Source organism: Theobroma umbraticum, unplaced genomic scaffold (genome assembly GCF_002168275.2).
Source record: "Theobroma umbraticum cultivar Fairchild unplaced genomic scaffold, ASM216827v3 scaffold_95.0, whole genome shotgun sequence".
Classification (NCBI taxonomy): domain Eukaryota; kingdom Viridiplantae; phylum Streptophyta; class Magnoliopsida; order Malvales; family Malvaceae; genus Theobroma; species Theobroma umbraticum.
The window spans coordinates 6,121,039-6,137,335 of record NW_018397257.1 but is presented as its reverse complement, the minus strand read 5'-3'; the positions used below and the strand labels follow the sequence as shown (position 1 = coordinate 6,137,335).

Below are 16,297 nucleotides of genomic sequence, written 5' to 3'. Positions count from 1 at the left end.
TTTTCATTTTTCATTTTTCCCATGTATAGAAAAAGCCATTTCATTATTGCCAAATAAACCAAAAAGACCAAAATAATGAAACATTAATTTATATTAGAAAAAAAAATTGCATATTAGGCATTGTAATTCTTCTTTCTTTGCTTCCAAATTAAAGCCATTGAATCATATGAGTTACGCTATTTTTCTTTTGGGAATGCCTCTTTTAATATTTTGAATTAAAGATCTTCAAATTAGAGATTTCATTATCAAACTGCTAGTGTATCCTTAAAGATAATTACATAAGGTTTTTCCTTTTTTTTTCCCAATAAAGCTAATTTTATTAAGATTAAAAATGAAGTCTTTTATACCGTAAACAAAATGGAAAAATTAAATTTACAAAGAAAAGTCCGTAAAGTCCACTTTGATCTTTACTTTAAAATGATAAACTGATCAATACTAAGATATAAATAGATTTTAGAGCAACCCAAAATGAAAATAATTTTCATTGAACTCATATAAAGAAAGGGCAATAGGGTTTGAACTTATAAACATTTCAAATCAAAGCCAAGTTGATTGTTTTTTTAATATTTAACTAGAAATCATGTCAAATCCTTTTTGTCACATATCTAAGTAGTTAGACTGAGAGAGAAAAAGGAGAGTTTTAATTTGTAATTTGTGAAATTCAAACCTTTATCCTCCTTATCTTCAATACCCTTTTAACGAACTTTCCTTTTTAAAGCTAATACATATAATATTCATTTCTTTATATAGTTTTTAGTTATTTAAGTTAGTGTCTATTTAATCGGGTATTTAACTGATTCGGGCAAGTAACGGCTAGTACTATATTATTAGGGTTGGATTTTGGATTGTAGTTCGCAATTTATTTAAATTTTAATAGGATTCATGTACTTTTTTAATTAATTGGATCTGGGTAGGGTACTTCAGAAAAGCATATACCCTACCTATTTACATCTCTACGTAAGAGGCTTAAAACTTAAAGGTAATTATACTATATGGTACTAATTCTTAGATTTATCTATTCATTCAAAGTCTCAGATAAAAGTATGAAAGCTTAACAATTTGAGAATGAGAGATAGAGAGAAAGGAGGAAGAGATGTTTAAATTACATGACAATCTCTTAAAAGATTCGGGAAAGTACTTCAAATAGAATCTCTCCTTGGGCAACAAACTATGGAGGTAAATATATATTTTTTAGCTTAATCTAATATATATTTCATTCATATTATGACGTGTATTTATTTTTAAAATAATAAATAGTTTTTATACATCACATGTAAATTATTAACTGAAATGGTATTTGTTGACAAAGAATAATCCTTTCATATATAGAATCCTTTTTGGTCTTTTGTAATTTCTTGTAATTTTTACATATTATATATATAATAATTATAAAAAAAACAAATAAATAATTAAATATTAATCTCCCAAGAACTGTATTCTTGTTCACATAAATTAAAATTTGAGACTTTCAAGTTAATAATTCTAAGCTTTAACTATTACCTAAAGCTTTAGATACATGCATCTATCATTAAAACAAAATATTCAAGTGCATGAGTACATGAATAGCTCGAAGGAAATTAATATGATACCAATCACCTGCGCATATATCTCGTATATAGATGATAAAAGCTTAAATACAGCTAAGGCTTTCTACATAATTGTGGGGAAAGAAGGGTAGGAATATCCTAAAAGATACGATAAGTTCAGGTTGTCATTTTTCGCTTATCACTCTTTGACCAAAACAGGTTGGTAATAGCCATTTCTTTGGTATTTCAATAAAATAATCCAACTCATATATTGGGATAATTTTCTTAAACTTGATGAAGACACCTCATTTTATTCTGGGAATTTTAAAGGCTTCATTTTCACTTTTATCACTTCTATTATATAATTCTTTCTACCACTTTGTTATTATGGCTTCATTTATCTAATTGCAACTTTATTTCTAAATATCATCATCCTTTATTTACCTAATTTATTTTTTTCAATTCATCACTTATGCGTATCATTCTCAACCTTCGGGAATTTTACTATCTTAATATCACATCATTTTCAAAAGTTTTTCTCATCTCATTCGGTCTCAATTTTGTAAACTCAGCAATATGTTTGATGGGTTCTTATTTCATGTATCAACATTACTTCTCTATAAATATTTACACCTGTTCATGACAAGAAAAAGATTGTCAAAATCTAAAACAAAATCAAATGAAAAGAAAATGCAAAATAAATGGAATTAGGCCCAATATAATAATATGGCAATACAAGGTGGGTTAAGTTGAAGTCTTCAAAATAGAAAACGCAAAATGAAAGGAAACATACTCAAATGGCAAGCACTTGAACAAGATCCGAACAGAAATTTCCTGCTCTTTTTTAATTTTACATTAACTATTTAATAAATTTCTCATATTAGAATTTACAGTTTATGATTTAAGCTTTTGAGATTAGAGTTCTTGATTAATAATGACATAATACTCAAATAAGCTCATAAACTATTTTAAAAAATTAAATAAGCCATTATTCTTTTATTTGGCTCTAAATAAAAGCATAAAGACTTGATTGAATATAATAAAAATATAAAAGTTTTTTTTAATTTTTCTAAATAATTTTAAAAGTTTTTTTAGATATTATGTCATTAATAATATAAAGTTAGATATTTAGTGTAAAATTATTTTAAAAAAAATCAAACAAGTCACTAAATGAGGATTGAAGATTTTCATTCACAAGACCCCGATATTAGTTACCTTGATAGCGAGTTTGAGCCCTTTGGTAGGAGGTTTTCTATTTGTGAAATAAAATAATTATTCCTCTAATTAGTTAATGCTTCCAAACCTTTCAACTAAAAAGTTATTAATACCCATAATTCAACATTGATGTGAGAAGTAGCATATGCTTTGAGAGAATCATTGCTGAAAGAATATTTCTATATATTATTCAGAAATGAAAACTTACAGAGCTAATGTTTTATATACACAGGTACAAAGGGAATAATGGATTCAGTTATAAAAGAGGGAAAAACTAAATGTAAAAGTTAGTTAGAAACTAACTGCTAATTACAGCTAGTAAAATAGTAAAAGTAGTTAGGAAACATAAATATTGAACGTGTGTTCATTTTTTCTCTATTTACACGCTCCACACGTATCCTCACTTCAGTAAGCACATGTTTTTTTTTTTTCACCATCAACTCTGCAACCAAGCTCTTCACAATCTTCAGTCCAAGTAAATACTCCCTCTCAGGATGAATGTTCATGGCGGAGCATGAATATCATGAATATTCATCTTGCCTAATAGTTTATAATATTGTTTTGGTTGCAACCCTTTTGTAAGCAAATTTGCAATATGCCATTCTGTAGAAATATATATAGGATCAATCATGCTTGCTACTTTCTCACGGATGAAATGACAATCCATTTTTATGTGTTTTGTACCTTCATGAAAAATAGGATTTCAACAAATATAAATTGTAGATTGATTATTGATTATTGTAATGAAGTTTGACTGCTACTTTATTATTAATGTTAAAATCAGATAACAAATACCTCAACCGTATGAGTTCGCAGCATGTAGAAGCCATAGATTAATACTTTGCCTTGGTTGAACTTCAAGCAACCACTAACTGCTTTTTGAACTTTGGCTACCTAATGAACTTCCCAAAAGAACACAGTATCTTGTGACTGATTTGTGGGTATCAGGACAACTTGCTCAATCACTATTGGAATAAGCAAATATGGTCAAATTTGAGTCTGATTTCATGAGTATTCCTTATCTTGAGACTGATTTAAGATACTTCAATACTTGATATGCTGCAGATAAATGATCTTGTCTTGGTTTATCCATAAACTGTGATAATACCTGAACTGCATAGGAGATGTTTGGTCTAGCAAAAGGTTCAGTATAAAAACTTTCGCACGAACTGTCTATAACTTGTTGGATTAGTAATTTCCTTATCATCATTGACTTTATTCAACTTGTGACTATAATCAATAGGAGTTGTCATTGGTTAAGTGCCAAGCATTCCATATTCTTTTAAAAAATCCAATATATATTTCCTTTGACAAATGGAAATTCCTTCTGAACTTCTTGCAACTTCAAGTCTTAAGAAATACTTTGATAATGTATAAACTGTCTCTTCTAACCCTCCATTCAAGAAGGCATTTATGATGTCTAACTATGATAAAAACCATCCTTTACTAATTACTAATGCCAAAAAAAACTCTAACATTGGTTTGCTTAACAACAAAACTGAAGGTTTCTTGATAATCAAAGTCTTCTTTTTGATTGTATCCTTTAGCAACTAACGTTCCTTGTACCTTTCTATAGCACCATTTGCATTCATTTTGACCTTAAATACTCATTTACAACCAATTGCATATGAATTAAGGGGCAAAGGAACAACAAACCATGCACCATTATCTTCCAAAGCCTTCAATTCACATTGCATTGCATCTTTCTAACGAGAGTAATTAATAGCTTGATTGTAAGTGCTAGGTTCATAAGTTTGAGATAAAGTAGTGGTAAAGGTTTTATGCATGGAAGATAGATTATTATAGGAAAGAAAACTTAGTGAGGATGTGAAGTAACTAATTAAGTAGTAGAAGGTAAATGAATTTGATAAACATCAAGGTACTTTGTATGTTTAGGTCTACTACTTTTCCTAGGTAATGCACTAATATCAGCAGTAGGACTAAAATGTATAGAAATAAACTCTACAAGACTATGTTCAGGAATTTAACTAGGTGAATTATGGGATACATCATTGAATTTTGATGGAGAATAAGTATCAAATGACACAATAGGTATAAATGAAGATGACTCAGCTAAAGAATAAGAACGTGGTGCAAAATTCACAATGTCAAGAGTTGAAATATTAAATTCATAGTAAAGCACACTAGGTGGTTGTGGAAAAGTAGAATGATCACTAGTATGATGTAGAGACTGAAAAGAAAATATATGTGTCATAATGTATAAGTCTTGAAACTCAACCATTTGTCATAGATGAAGTCATCATCAATGTTTTTTTGTTTAGGTGCAATTGACCACTTAATTGAAAGTATTTTTCCTAATAAAGTCCTAGGTCTAACTTAGGTTCATTAAAAAAATAAGTTATGTTCTACGAAACAAATTAGATTTTGAAGTACAAATACGTGTGAGAAAGGGATTAGCACCCTCACAACGCCCATTCAAAATGGTACTTAATTAATTATGTGTTTTCTTTTTAGCCTTAATAAATAAATTTTATTTCAATATCCTAGTTTATTTTCCTCAACTATTTCTCCAACTTATTATCATTTTAAAATAAATAAAATATCTTTTAATATTGAATATTCTTCCTAAATTTTCCAACCTTTTTGATAAAATTTAGAAAGATTTTCTCACCTTAAAATTTTCAAGTTATCCCTTATAACATTCTTGAAATTCTATCATTGAAGGACTTTCATTTATTTTATATTAAGCATTCATTATGAAATTATATTTACCAAATTTAAATTCTTTATTTAACTATTTTTTTATTAATTATTTATATAAATAAATCTTTTTGATAAAAAATATTTATAGGATTACCCCCAACCCTTATGGTAAGGTCTCATAATTATTCTACCAACTATGATTATAAGAATTTCATCCAAACCTAATTATGACCTAAACAAAAATTATTTTTATTATATTTTATGTATTTTCATTACTATCAAAAACAAAATAAAAAAAAAATAAACATAAACATAAATAAATAAAAGAAGTAACATGAAGGTTCAAGTCCATACCTGATGGATAGACCAACAATTAAATATACGGTAATGGGCGTGATCAAATGTAGTCTACAATCAGGTATCCAAGGATCCAAATGAAATGAGCTGAGACAACCAACCAATCCAACAACCCAAAGAAGTAAGCCTGGTAAATGGGCTGGTTCTAGTTACCTGGCCATGATTGGCCCGCATTGGTCAACAAACCCAAAGTCCAAACGCACCGTTTTACTAGTGTGTAAAACGACATCATATCACCAAGATATAAAATCCTATTTAAGAAACCCTAGGCTGTTTTTCTCAATTTTTTCTCCTTCGTGCTGATGTTTTCCACATCTTTCTAAAAACCTTTCCTTTGTTTCCTTTTAATTTAATCATTATAATTTTAAAAGATTAATATTTTATTTATAATTTAAATGTTTTATGATTAAAAAATTAAAAATTTTAATTAATTTTTAAGTTCAAAATATTTTATAATATATAATTAATAACTTAAACTTTTTATTATAATAAAATTTATTTTTCCCTATTTTCATTTTTTATTTTTAATTTACATTTTAACTTAATATTTTAAAAATATTAACTATTATTATAATTAAAACATTAATAGTTTTAATTTTTTAATATTAAATATTAATTTTATTAGTTTAGGTTTGTAATTTTTGAAAGTATACATTTTGTTCTAAAATATTCAAGCTCTATCCTCATGGATGTGGAATAGCTAGGACCATGGGAGAGGTAGTATTAGCTATTCTAAAGTTTTGCTAAGTTTTGAAGAATAGTCATTTGTTTGAAATGGTTATTCTTTTCTCCAAAAACAAACCAAACAAAGCGAAATTTTTTTTTAAGAAATAGATGAGGAATGGCTAACCAAACATGCCATCAGATAAGTAACTTTGGGAGAATCATTGTGGAAAGAATATTTTTGTTTATTATTCACAAAAAACTTACAGAGCTAATGTTTATATACATAGCTACAAAAGGAATAATGGATTCTGTTGTAAAAGAGGGAAAAACTAAAATTAAAAGTTAGTTAGAAACTAACTACCTAATTACAGCTGGTAAAAGAGAAAAACGGTAAGTAAACATAAGAGTTTGTTTGGATTAATTTTTTTTTAACTTAAAAGCTAATATGAAGTTTTTACAAAAATTAATAGCTTTTGAAATTAAGTTAATTATATTTGGTAAATTTGCTTTTATAAATTTGTTTTATAAATAAGCTGTTTAACAAAATAATTTATATAAGTTTTAATTTTGGTTAAAATTACTATAAAAGGTATTTAATAAATAATTTTCTATTAGTCACAAATTCCTTAGTTCACAATGAAAAAAAAGTAAACTTTATTTTTTTATTTATTTAAAATAAATTTTTAGAAATATAAAAAGTATTTTTATGTAACATAAATTTTGTAATTAATAATAAATCATACAAAAATAAAAACGAATAATGTTGAAATTATTTTTAATAAATAAGGACAGTTTTGAAATAGAAAGAAAAATTTTCTTGAAAAAAAGAAAATTCCTCTTTAGAGCTTTTCTTGAAGTTTTTAAAAATTTTGTTCTATTAAAAAAATTATTTTTTAATTTTTTTTTTAAATTTCTATTTAACTTGACTTTTATTTTTAAAAATAAATAAACTAAAAAAAAATTTTAACCAAACAAACACTAAATATTGAATACGTGTTTATTTTTCTCTATTTACACGCTCCACCAGTATCATCACTTAAGTAAGCACATGAGAGGCACGTGCCTATCTTCTTCCTTTAACCATCGTATTTCTTTATTTAGATTTCGTTTGGTAAACGGAAAATGACTTGTTTGAGAAAAATTTTTTCTGTGTAAAATATTTTATAAGTAAATTTAATATTTTCAATTGTTTGAATAAATTCTCGAAATCATTTTCTTTTATTTGAATGATTTTATGAAAAAAAAATTTTGAACATGGTGGAATTATTTAGATATTAAAATAATAAATAGGAGTTGATTACAAAACAATATTGATATTTGATTTTTACTAATTTGGGATCAAAATTAAAAATGAAAATGAACAAAATCAATAATAATATTTTTTGAAGTATTTAATCATATATCTGTAATGAAAATAAATTCTAATTTTCAAAAAAAATTCATCTTTATCACTTTTTTATCATAATTATAAAAATATAAATATTTATCAATTGTGTAAGATATTTAAAACCTATAATATGTATTTATTAATGATGATCATTGAAATATTTTTTTATTATAATTATTAATAAAATTTAAATAATTTTCTGAAAAGTATCTTATATTTTTCAAAGACGTAAGATATTTTTCGTGATTAACTTTATTAACTTGTGAAATGTTTTATATCTGAAATTAATTTTTTATTTATCAAACAAATATAAGTACTGAAAACGTTTTTCAAAAAATATTTTACTGCATGACAAATGGATCCTTGCACGCTCCACAAGTATCCTCACTCAAGTAAGCACATGAGAGGCACGTGCTTGTCTTCTTCCTTTAGCCATCGACTCTGCAGCCAAGCTCTTCACAATCTTCAATCAAAGTTAATAATTGATTCACTTGGATACATCAAACCCAATCCCAAAATGACTCATTATCCATACATACAGATTTCCAATAACTTATAAATTTATTGGTTGCATTTGAAGGCACTATATAATCTCAAATGCTTCATCGCACTTCAGCTCATCCTTATCACTTAGGTTTAACTGAAAATTATACCATTAATTTCGCTTATAAGGTTTTGTTATCATTAATATTAATGTAAAATTTGATGAAGTCAAAATAATATATAGGCTAATACGGTGCCATCTATGCAATTTAACGAGTTCGATAAGACTAGTTTCCTTCAAAATCATTTGCCAATCCTTGCTTTTCTTCAGCCAAACCTCTCATTTTCAAAAGAAGTGATAAGGTGTAAGGAGGGTCCATCATCTTCTCTGCACTTGCACCACCATCAACGGCTATGGTCTCAAACTCACGCATCGAATTAAAGCCACCACGATTGTCTTCATTTGGATATAAGACATTTCTTTTCCTCAAACACATCCTGGGGCCACAATGAAACACAGATATCTAAACTGATTAACGGCTATGGCAACGGGCCTCTTTGGCCCATTGTAGAGGAAAGATCACACCATCGAATCCACTCTGTACATAAGGAGGCATGTTCAGGTGAGTTTTGATGCATGCTGTACATAACATCCACAGCTTCTCAAATCTCTAGTTGCTTGACAGTGCTCACCTTTTACCTCATTGAACAACTCAATAACATCAGTAGATGCCAAGTGTTCCCAGAGCGTCCTTTTGGACTCAAAACAGAAAAACTCCTCATGATACTAGTCACTTGCAAACATTAAGTTGCTTGCAATGCTTGATTTTTTGTTCAATTTTCAGTTTTATAAAACAACTTGGTCAGTGCTTGATTCGAAAGCGGCCGTCACATTATCCTTCTCCATGTAACTGTTAAGACTTGATAGACAATCATATATGATCTTTGCTTGTGGGTGTGAATTATCTTCTACAAAGAAAGGTTGGATCCTCTGGTCAACCTCAATCCAGCTACAACCAGGGTTCTTTCTCAGTCCTAGTTCTCTCATCTTCAATCTCACTTTGCGTACCTTGTTCCACTTCTTGGCAGAAGCATACATATTTGACAAAATAACATAGGTTGATGAATCATCAGGATCTTTCTCAATAAGCAATTCTGCAATTTTCTCCCCCAGCTCTAAACATTTGTGCAAATGGCATGCAGAAAATAGTGTGCTTAGCAACCCAACATCCTCTCTAGTCTCCGGGCTACTTTGGACAAACTCATAAGCTTCATGTAATCTTCCAGCACGTCCAAGAAGATCAATCAAGCATGAATAGTGTTCAATTTGAGGCTTAATACTATGTTCATTGGTCAGTTGATTGAAATAATAGCAACCTTCATCAACCAATCCTCCATGGCTACAAGCAGATAAAACTGCAAGAAAAGTAACTCCATCTGGTTTTGTGTTAGATTGCTGCATTTCACCAAAAAGTTCCAAAGCATCTAGAACTTGACCATGAGATCCATAAGCAGTGATCATAGAAGTCCAAGACACGAGATCCCTCTCTGGTAACTCACAGAAAATTTTATAGGCTTCATCTACAGCACCACATTTTGCATACATGTCTAGGAGAGCCCCCATGACTACTTCATTTCTTTCCAATTTACTCTCAGTTATAGAATTATGAATCTCCTTTCCTTTTTCTAAGGCTGCCAATTGTGAACAAGCTGTTAAGACACTAGTAAATGTTACTGCATCTGGATTTACACCAGCTTTTATCATGTTTTCATAGATGCCAAGAGCGTCAAAAAAATTGCCAATAGAGACATACCCGGAGATCATAATATTCCAAGAGACTACATCTGTTTTTAGCATCATCTTAAAGATATTGTCAGCTGAATTAACATTTCCACATTTGAAGTATAGATCAATAAGGGAGTTGTTAACAAAAATATCAGCTTCTACCATATTTCTTATCATATAAGCATGTATAAATTTTCCATACTGAAGTTGGGCTGATTTTGAACAAGCCATCAATATGCTACTTAAAGTAGTCAGAGAGGGTTTAATCCCTTCCATATTCATCCTCTTAAAGAGTTCCATGCATGATTGGCTATTACCTACTGAACCGTAACCTGCAATCATGGAATTCCAAGAAACCACACCCTTTTCTGGAATTTGCTCGAAAACCTCCCTAGCCATCTCAATACAACCACATTTCCCATACATGTCAACAAGAGAAGAGCCAAGAAAACCATCCAACACATGCCCGTGTTTGACCAATTCTCCATGAATCGCCCTCCCTCTTTCCAGGTCCATAAGCCTTGCACAAGATGAGAAAATAACTGTTAGTGTCACTGAATTAGGCGCAAACCCAGCACCCCTCATCTTCCCAAATAATTCCAATGCTTTTTTAGCTTTCCCATCTTGATAATAACAGGATATAACAGTGTTCCAGCAGGCAACGTCTCTCTCAGGCATTTCATCAAACGCGAGCGTAGCCTGTTCAAACATATTGCAATTTGCATACATGCTTACAAGAGAGCTTGCAACAACAACATCATATAAAAATCCAGCTTTTATCAAATGGGTATGGATCATTTTCCCATAATCAACACTTCCCAACCCACCACAAGCCTTTAGCACACTTGGATAGGTGAAACTGTTAGGCTTTAAAAAAGGATATTCCCATAACCTCTCGAAGAGATCAAGAGCTTCAACGAACATGAAGCTCTTAGTGTAAGCAGCCATGAGGCCATTCCACAAAGAAATGTCTAATGGGTTGTCAATGGTCTTAAAAACACGGAATGCGGAGTCATGTAAATGGCAGGAGAAGTAAAAGCTGATGAGGCTTTTGCAAAAGGCGATGTTGTTCTGGAAGCCGAAAGTGATTATTTTCTGGTGAAGGAGCTTACCCTTTAGCAATGACTTAGAACTAATGCAGGTTTTCAAACGGGACAACAGTTTTGCGGTGTCCATTGAAAAGGGTGCCTGGATTAATCATTGAAAATAAGATAAGACTGTTTATCTAAGCTGTTGTGTTTCCGCGGAAGAGGGAGACACAGCAAGATATTCTAATCGATCTTTAAAATTAAAAAAGAGAAAATGCACGTAACAAAGAGGCAAGCCAACACCAGCGGCAATTTTGGAGGGGAGCAAAAGTGGGAAGCAAATGAAATTGCCATTGATCTTGGTATTTTCTCAATTTGAGAAGCTCCAAAATTTTTTTTCTTAAACATAATTAATTTGAAAGAATCAATGACAAAAATAATGATTTTCGCTTAAGTGTCAGAGTCATAATATCACATTTACTTCCTATAATTGAGGAAAATGTCTAATTTTATACCTATTAAAAATAAAAAAAGCCTGATGTTGTACTTGAATTTTTATTTTATCTATCTATATGTTTTAAAGATTAATTTTGTTAAAAAAATTCGATGATGTTTCAACAAGTCAATCAAAATGCACCACATGACCAAATAAATATCATGTCAATTTTCATCCATGACATGCGGTATAACTTCATTCATGAAAATTTTTAATTTATTAAAATAAAAACTAAAATTTGAAAAATAAAATAAAATAAAATAGAGAATATGTAATTTTAAAAAATAAATTTTTATTCTTTGAAAGATAAAAATAGATTATTTTTTTTTAACAATTTTTTTTCCTTTCCATTTCCTTCTCTCTTCTCCTTCCCGTCCCTCCCTGGATCTCCTTACTTTTGGCCATTAATTGACCACTAACACCAAAGGAGGGAGGGGAGGCTAGTAGGGCATGGTCACTCAAAGTTTTAGAAGTTTATAATATTTTTTATTTTATTTTAAATATTTATAAATTTATTTTTAGTTTTTAATAATTTTTGAAATTTTACCTTTAAATATTAAATTTTTTATTTTTATTTCTTTAAATTTAAAATCTTAACTTTGTCACTAATTTAATATTAACTTGAGAGGGTGCAGAGATAATATTGATATTTTATACTTTTAAAATGGTGTATCATAGATGCAGTACACGTATCCAGCTTTCTGTGTTTTTGGTCAATTTATGAGAGGTTGATACGTGATTGACCAAAATAAAAGGTTGATACCCATCAAACTTTCATACTTCATTCATAAAATGCCAAGCAATTGTGATTCATTGTTGCTTTGATTAATTGACTTTGTGTAAAGTGGCAAGTCATCATTATCCCTTTTCTTCTTTCATTTTTGCTGAACTAAACCTCGTTGAGACCTATTATAACAAGCATTAAAACGTTTATATATATATATATATATGTTCGCATCAGAAATGGTAAAAATGAGTTTTACGTGAGCCCTTTTTCTACGAGCTTGACCACACAGCATGATGACTTTTTGACTTATAGTTTTCTTTCTCGACTTTATTCAAGGAGTAGTTAGGAATGCACTGAACGTCGCCATATTAGTTTGACAATAAACTGTACGTTAGTCGCATGCGGAAAATACCAGTCTGACTGGCATCGAGCATGGATTGGTTTGATAGATATAGAAGATATAATAATTAAAGAACGAAGCAAGCCTAGCATACAAGTTTAGCATGCATTACATCCCAATTCCATGGGGCTTTCTTCATTATCCCACTTTCTCTATACGCTTATGCTTCTGTCACAGTTTCATCATCCCTCGCATGCCCAACAAGAGTACATAGATAATGCACAGCTCCTCTGCAATAGAGCTGTTTCCATATCCAAAGGCTACTTTTGTAACAGGATTCAGAGGTCCTGCGCCTCCTTTCTCACCTTCCGTCCCCAGCCTCCTTATGACTCTCCTGAAAGCATTGCCTCCTTGCTCGGCTCCAACGCCTCCTTCATTGCCTCCATCAACAACGTCTCTGTCACCCACAAGTTTTCTCCTGACAAGATTGTTATAGTCCCGATCACTTGTTCTTGTTGGGGCAGTTTGTTCCAGCACATCGCCCCTTACACTATCCGTCCAGGGGATACGTATTTCAACATAGCCAATAATACTTACCAAGGCCTGACCACTTGCCAGGCTCTGGATGGTCAAAATTATTACGATGGTGAGAATCTTATGGTGGGTGAACAGCTAACGGTTCCACTGCGATGTGCTTGTCCTAGCCAAATCCAGACAGATGATGGCGTGGCTTTTTTGCTGACTTACCTTGTGACATGGGGAGATTCTCTAGCCTCTATTGGGAATTTATTCGGGGCTGATGTACAAAGCATAGTTGCTGCAAACAATGTAACAGCGGAAGATCCCATCTTCCCTTTTACGCCTTTGTTGATTCCAATGAGAAGTGAAAGCTGCAGTAAAAATCCTGGAAGTTTGCTCTGTAGCTGTCCAAACGGCCGATATGCATATGAGTTGGAAGATGGCCATAACTGCGCAGCGCAGGATAAGAGGCAAGAGAGTTTCTCACTTAAATTGGCAACCATTTTAGGTCAGTCTTTTTCTACCATGGCCAAAGTTTAGACAGTCTTTTTTATAAAGTTCATATATTTTTAAATTACATTAATCCGTAACTTTCATAAAATTTTAATTAAAATAAATTCATTTATGAATATTCAAAAAAAAAAATTTAATTAATGATATATATATATACTATTTTTTTATTGAAAGAAAATTTTGAATCGAATGTTTAAGTCCATCGATAACATGTATTTGAATATTGAATAGAATTTATCATAATTTTTAATTAAAAAATATTTCATGTAAAAATCATTACAACTGATAAGATCGTTTAAAATTTTTTTTATATTATAATCTGCTCTAAAGCCCGTTTTGATTGGATTGGAGTTGTAACGAAAAGTATTTTTGACATAAGGATTTTTCACAAGCTACTATCAGAATTTGAATTTTTTTAAATAATTAAAAATTGAATTTCTCTCTTTGCACGTTAGCATACACCATTAAATGGTATTTTAAAATTCTAATTTTTAAGTTAGTTATTTAATTAATCATTTATTTATTTGCTTTAACTAGGAAAATTCTAATCAAATTTAACTATATAAATAATCTAGAATTCTACTAGTTTTTAAAATACTAAACAATGTTCATCTTGGCCATAAAAATAAACAAATAATGCTTCAATCTAAAATTCATAGCATTGTATGTATTAGGAAATATATATACTCGTGTGCTAATTTAGTTAAATGAGTACAACAATATTGAATTAATTAGCCACAAGAACTTTTTAATTAAATTATCCAACCATAATAGGCATAATTAAGAGGTTTTTTTTTTCTCTCTTCCTTGCTTCACTTCAGGTGTCGGTATTGGTATGGGGTTTCTTTGTTTAGCAGTTACTGGTTACAACATGTATTTACGACTACGAAAAAGAAAGGACCGAATCCATAGAGAGAAATTCTTTAAGCAGAACGGGGGCTTGTTGTTAAATCAAGGACTGTCGTGTTTCGGGAGTGGAGAAAATTCAAAAATATTTGCTGCCGAGGAGCTACAGAAAGCGACGGACAACTTCAACCAGAGTAGGATTTTGGGACAGGGAGGCTTTGGGACGGTTTACAAAGGAATGTTATATGATGGTAGAATTGTTGCTATTAAAAGGTCTAAAGCAATAGATAAGTCCCAAATCCAGCAGTTTATAAATGAAGTTGTCATTCTTTCCCAAATCAATCATCGGAACATCGTCAAATTACTGGGTTGTTGTTTAGAGACTGAGTTTCCTATTCTAGTGTACGAGTTCATACCAAATGGTACCCTTTTTCACCATATTCATGAACAAGATAATGAGTCCTCACTTTCTTGGGAAAATCGTTTGAGAATTGCCTGTGAAGTCGCTGAAGCAGTAGCCTACATGCATTCTGCAGCTTCGATTCCCATCTTTCATCGTGATATTAAATCTTCCAACATCCTCCTAGACGATAAATACAATGCCAAAGTGTCCGATTTCGGTACTTCAAAATCAATTCCTGATGATAAAACTCACTTAACCACACTTGTACAAGGAACATTTGGATATTTGGATCCAGAATACTTTCAGTCAAGCCAATTCACAGAAAAAAGTGATGTTTATAGCTTTGGGGTTGTGCTTATTGAGCTCTTAACAGGGGAGAAACCAGTCTCTTTTGCCCGAGCTGAGGAAGAAAGAAACCTCGTTGCATACTTCATTGCATCGACAAAAGAGAACAAGTTGCTACAGATTTTAGACGACCGAATCGCTAAAGAAGCTACCAAAGAGGATATTTATGCTGTTGCATACCTTGCAATTAGATGCTTGAGATTGAATAGCAAGAAGAGGCCTACAATGAAGGAGGTGTCAATGGTGCTTGAAGGATTGAGACACTCACATAGATGCCTAGATATCCATGAACAAGCCCAATTAATAAGTGATGAAATATCAGAGCATACTGTTATCGAAGTTGAAGAAGAATCGATCTTCTCTCTTGATTTGGATTCTGTTGACATGGAATGACTATGTTGTTATGTGCGCGAAATGCATGAACTTTGATGATGTACTTATATGGGGAAAGTATGTTTATTCTTAGAATTTCTCTTTATGTTTGAGAATAAGGTAGGAAAGGTTAAGTAGAAGAAAATTTGAAAAAGAATTTTTTATCTTACAAAGTGAATTGTCAAAACTATATATATAGCAAAAAGAAACAGTCACTCAAAAATAGATTTTAATACATATAATTAGTAATAATATTGAGAAAAAATTTTGTTGTATATAATGAATAGCAGTTACTAAAAAGAGTTTTAATATAGTGACACTTACTAAAATCTCATTACGTAGTCATTAAAGTAGTGAGCATTTTGAAGCATGATCAATAATGGTATAATTTGATTTGTTCTTGAATAAAAAGGAAGAAGATAAAAGATAAAGAGAAAAGTATTTGTACTTCAAGAAAATATTAAGAGAATCTCTTAGTTATCTCTATATCTAAACTACCAAATTAAGCTTTCCACAACATTTTAAAATGAAATTAATATCAAAATCCTACCACTTATTTTGAGTTACTTTCACTACTATTCATGTGATATAATTTGTTCTTTTTGTTCTCATTACTCTCTCTAT

The 16,297-nt window shown here is 30.5% G+C and overlaps 2 protein-coding genes across 2 annotated transcripts; one reads left to right on the top strand and one right to left on the bottom strand.

Annotated features, from left to right (window-relative positions):
• Window positions 1-8,436: 8,436 nt before the first annotated feature.
• On the bottom strand, window positions 8,437-11,412 carry LOC110412516 (Tetratricopeptide repeat (TPR)-like superfamily protein). The gene has a single exon (XM_021423059.1). The coding sequence runs from the start codon at window positions 11,258-11,260 to the stop codon at window positions 9,146-9,148; it is 2,115 nt and encodes a 704-aa protein (XP_021278734.1). The 5' UTR covers window positions 11,261-11,412; the 3' UTR covers window positions 8,437-9,145.
• A 1,366-nt stretch (window positions 11,413-12,778) lies between these two features.
• LOC110412556 (wall-associated receptor kinase-like 2) lies at window positions 12,779-15,769 on the top strand. Its single transcript, XM_021423115.1, has 2 exons — window positions 12,779-13,702; window positions 14,529-15,769. Exons 1-2 carry the CDS (start codon window positions 12,859-12,861, stop codon window positions 15,692-15,694), a joined length of 2,010 nt encoding a protein of 669 aa, XP_021278790.1. The 5' UTR covers window positions 12,779-12,858; the 3' UTR covers window positions 15,695-15,769.
• Window positions 15,770-16,297: the final 528 nt, after the last annotated feature.

Excerpts from the sequence above, each read along its gene's own strand:
- LOC110412516 (XM_021423059.1), bottom strand. The coding sequence starts at position 11,260 with ATGGACACCGCAAAACTGTTGTCCCGTTTGAAAACCTGCATTAGTTCT.
- LOC110412556 (XM_021423115.1), top strand. The coding sequence starts at position 12,859 with ATGGGGCTTTCTTCATTATCCCACTTTCTCTATACGCTTATGCTTCTG. Across the intron at positions 13,703-14,528 it reads TAAATTGGCAACCATTTTAG|GTGTCGGTATTGGTATGGGG; the intron begins GTCAGTCTTTTT and ends GCTTCACTTCAG.